Source organism: Strigops habroptila, chromosome 4 (assembly GCF_004027225.2).
Source record: "Strigops habroptila isolate Jane chromosome 4, bStrHab1.2.pri, whole genome shotgun sequence".
Classification (NCBI taxonomy): Eukaryota; Metazoa; Chordata; class Aves; order Psittaciformes; family Psittacidae; genus Strigops; species Strigops habroptila.
In genome coordinates, this window is record NC_046358.1 from 69,001,567 (window position 1) to 69,005,007 (window position 3,441).

At 60.8% G+C, this 3,441-nt stretch overlaps 1 protein-coding gene across 1 annotated transcript; it reads left to right on the forward strand.

Moving 5' to 3' along the window:
* Nucleotides 1–1,221: 1,221 nt before the first annotated feature.
* On the forward strand, nt 1,222–1,593 carry LOC115606406 (transmembrane protein 100-like). Its single transcript, XM_030482249.1, has one exon. The coding sequence runs from the start codon at nt 1,222–1,224 to the stop codon at nt 1,591–1,593; it is 372 nt and encodes a 123-aa protein (XP_030338109.1).
* The last annotated feature ends 1,848 nt before the right edge of the window (nt 1,594–3,441 follow it).

Consider the following 3,441-nt stretch of genomic DNA (forward strand, 5'->3'; position numbering starts at 1 on the left):
TATTCCCCCCGCCCCCCGCTTCCCAGAGTGGGATGATTTCCTTGAGGATGGTGTAGGCAAGAGCAGTACCCATAAAAAAAGAGAGGATAACATGTCCCATGTCCGGACTGATGCCCAAACCTCCCCTTTCCCAGGTCAGTCCAGTCAGCTCCTCTGCTTCCCCATCTCCTCACCTCCCCACACAGCTCCACTTCTGCTGCAGGGTGGATTTTTCTCCCTGATTTTTGGCTTCCTCTTGGTTGATGCAGAAACGCAGCTGGGCCCCATCAGCTTGGGGGAAGCTCTGACCTGGGAAGGGCTCCAGGCCTCTTACGTTTGCTGCAATAGCTCATTCCTTTCCTCTCTCCTTCAGGAAAACCAATTAAAACTCAGTGCAGGAGAAGCGACGGAGATGGGAGCTGCCTTTCCACCTCCTGCCCTTGCCTGGACAGTGATAAGCCCAAATCCTCCTTCACCTCACCTCCAGCCCCCTTCCTTGCAGGTCCCCTGGCTGGTCACCCTACATCCCTTCCAGTGCCACCCCAGCGGTGTCCCACCACCCATGTGAAGAACTCGAGCCTTCTCCAGTCCAACCAGCAACACCAGTCCATGGGCTCCCAGTGAGGGCCCCCCAAGCCCTGTGCCAGGGGACAGAGCTGGTAGAGGGTGACGCAGGGAGGAAGAGCAACTTGGAAGGAGGCGAAGGGGCTCGGTGGAGTGGCTGGAGGTCCTGCAGCCTGTTCCTTTGGGGTTTCACTGCCCGTGAGGAAGCCTGAAGGGGTGTTTGGAGCAGTGTGGGCTGGAGGTGGTGGGCAGCCAGGCCAGGTTCTCTGTCCCAGCACTGCCTGGTCGGGGGCCGGGCTGGTGGAAACATGCAAACTGCAAAACCACATTCCGAGAGCGATCCCAGTCGGGCTGCAGGCCCGAAACAGTTAACAGACATCGGGGCCGAGCCGGTCCTCCCACCGCATGAGATCAGTGCTGCCACCACCAATCCTCGCTACACTCCTCGCTCTGTCTGGCAGCAAAGGAATCGGGAGCCAAAGCTGGGAGTGAGAGCAGCAGCAGTGGGATCCCAGCCCGACTGCACCGAGGCAGCCCGAGCCGAGCCGACAAAGCCGACCATGTAGGATCCAGCCTCTTCCCTCCGTCACCAGCACAGCAGCAGCTCGTGGTGGGACAGCGACCAGTGCCCAACCCACCCGCACTTTGCACTGGTCGTTCCCGGGATTTCTCGACAACATGATGGGCTGCAAGTCCAACTCACTCACTTGCCTGCAGGGAGGAAAGCCAGGGCTGCCGCTGCCCACGGCCACCGACTCCACCGCCACGCTCAACAAGCTGGCCCTGGCCACGGGCGGGACTGAGAAATCCTGGTACCGCTGCATCTTCCCCTTTGGCATCGTCTCTGTGGTCATCGGCGTGGCGGCGACGTGCATCACCTTCACCATCAATGGCCCGCAGATGGACATCGCTAAGGTGGTCTCGGTGGCCACCTTGATCTTCGGGGTGGGTCTGCTGGTGGCCGCCTATGTGTGCTGGCATGCCAAGCGGGAGAGGCAGCGCAAGAGGCAGCGCCAGCAGCCCATCTCCTTAGAGCATGGAGCCCTATGACCCGGGCTGGGGGCAGAGGCTCAGCTCTACCCGGAGCCCCCTGCTTAGACACCCCGCTCTGCCCAGCGCCCCGCGGCACAGGGGTGACAGCACCGGCTTTGTCGCACCCGCAGGGTCCGGACCCTGCCCGAGGTCAGCTTGCCGTCATTGTCCACACAGGAGCAGCCCCTGGCCACGTGGGGGGCTCCCGCACGCTGCCCAGGACTGGAAGGAAAGAGCCTGGAGAGTGTCCCGAGGAGCGTGTCACCGCGCACGGATCCGCTGCCCGTCCCCACCGCGATGCACCGCAGCGAGCCCACGGCACTGCCCGTGTCGGGGATGCCGAGACAGCCCGGCCAGCCCTGCCTGGCGTCGGAAGGAATCGGTGCTGCTTCTGTCCGCTCGTGTTTTCCCCCTGCTGCGAGGACCCTCGTAGCTCCGGACAAAAGGAGTTTCCAAAGAAACTCGAACGGTGCAGGGAGCGCCCGGAGAGGTGCGGGGCAGCGGAGGGTTGGCAGCAGGCACCAAACACCAGTGCGTGAGCGCGGCCGGCTCAGGAGAGCCCTGGGGACAGCGCGGGGGACAAGGGGAGGTCGGGAGCTGAGTGTGACGGGGGGGACACGGACCTCCCCATGCAGGGAGCCGAGGGGCTCAGGCTGGGCAGCCCCATGGGCAGCGGCTGTTGGGTGTTTGCTGTTTGCAGTGTGGCAAGCGAGGAGGAACTAGGCTCCTTCTGTCACCGTGCGGGTGACCCAGCCGTGGCATCCCGGGGGACAGGTCCCCCCTGCGCGGGGTCTATCTGCCTGGGATGCCCAGGGACAGGGGGCTCGCGCTGTGAGCTCACAGCAGCATCCCCCAGCTGTGGGAGCCTGAAAGCAATTCTCTTCCTAGAGAAGGAGCTGGAGTTGCATTAAAAAGGAGCAAATACATTTTTACCACTTTTTTTTTTTTTGGAAACCAAGTGCCTGCTCCCGTTCTTTGAGCTCTTTACCCTAAAACCAAGAGTGAGGCATGGGCAGGGGGAGCAGCAGCAGCACCTCTGCTGTGTGCCCTGCACCCAAAGAGGCCTCCCCAGCCCATCCCTTCTCCAGACGCCGGCACCACGGGACTATGCCAACAGCTACAGAGAGCAACCACGCTCCGGGCTGTCGGCGCTGGAGGCTTTCCATGCAGAGCAGGAGAGAGGGAATAAGGCCAAAAGCCACAAGCAGGGGCACACGAGAGCAAAGCCGAGCTTGTGCCAGGTGTGCAGGGAGCTGTGGGTCTGGGACACTCATGAGAGTGTCATGCTACATGCCACATGCTACGTGCTACATGCCACCCTTCCTCCCAACAGCTTTGCCCTCACTGGTTCTGCCCCCATAATTAAATCGTGCTTCATCGCTGAGAGAAAGCCACTATGCCCAGGATACTGGGATGTACTGGGATATCAGGACTTGGAGTGCCAGTCCTGCAAAGTCCGGTCCAAATAACTGCAAGTCTGGGAGGTCTGGGGGCACTTTGAGCCCGGGTCTGACCCCAACTCTGCTCCCTGAGCAGTCAGGAGGCAGGGCAGTGCTGCCGAGGGGCCCAGTGCTCAGCAGGTCATGGGTTGAGCCAGGGTTGAACCCGGGCTGTCTCTGAAGCCTGGTTGCTGCTTCAGGGTGTTTGTGCATCTGAACTTCACCGTTTCAGCCTGTCCTGGGGTAAGCAAACCAGTGGTCTACAAGCTTAGGGGCTCAGCAAAGTGCTGTTTGTTGAGAGCTTGAGGTCCTGGCTCAGTTTCATTATCACTATTATTACATCTTAGTTTTTAGATCCTTCTTCTTGCTCAAACAGCAAACAGGTTTGTGGCTGCCTGTATATGCCTCTGCTCCCACCCTGCTCATC

Bases quoted from the DNA above. Each gene is read 5' to 3' on its own strand.
- LOC115606406 (XM_030482249.1), top strand. From the start codon at position 1,222: ATGATGGGCTGCAAGTCCAACTCACTCACTTGCCTGCAGGGAGGAAAG.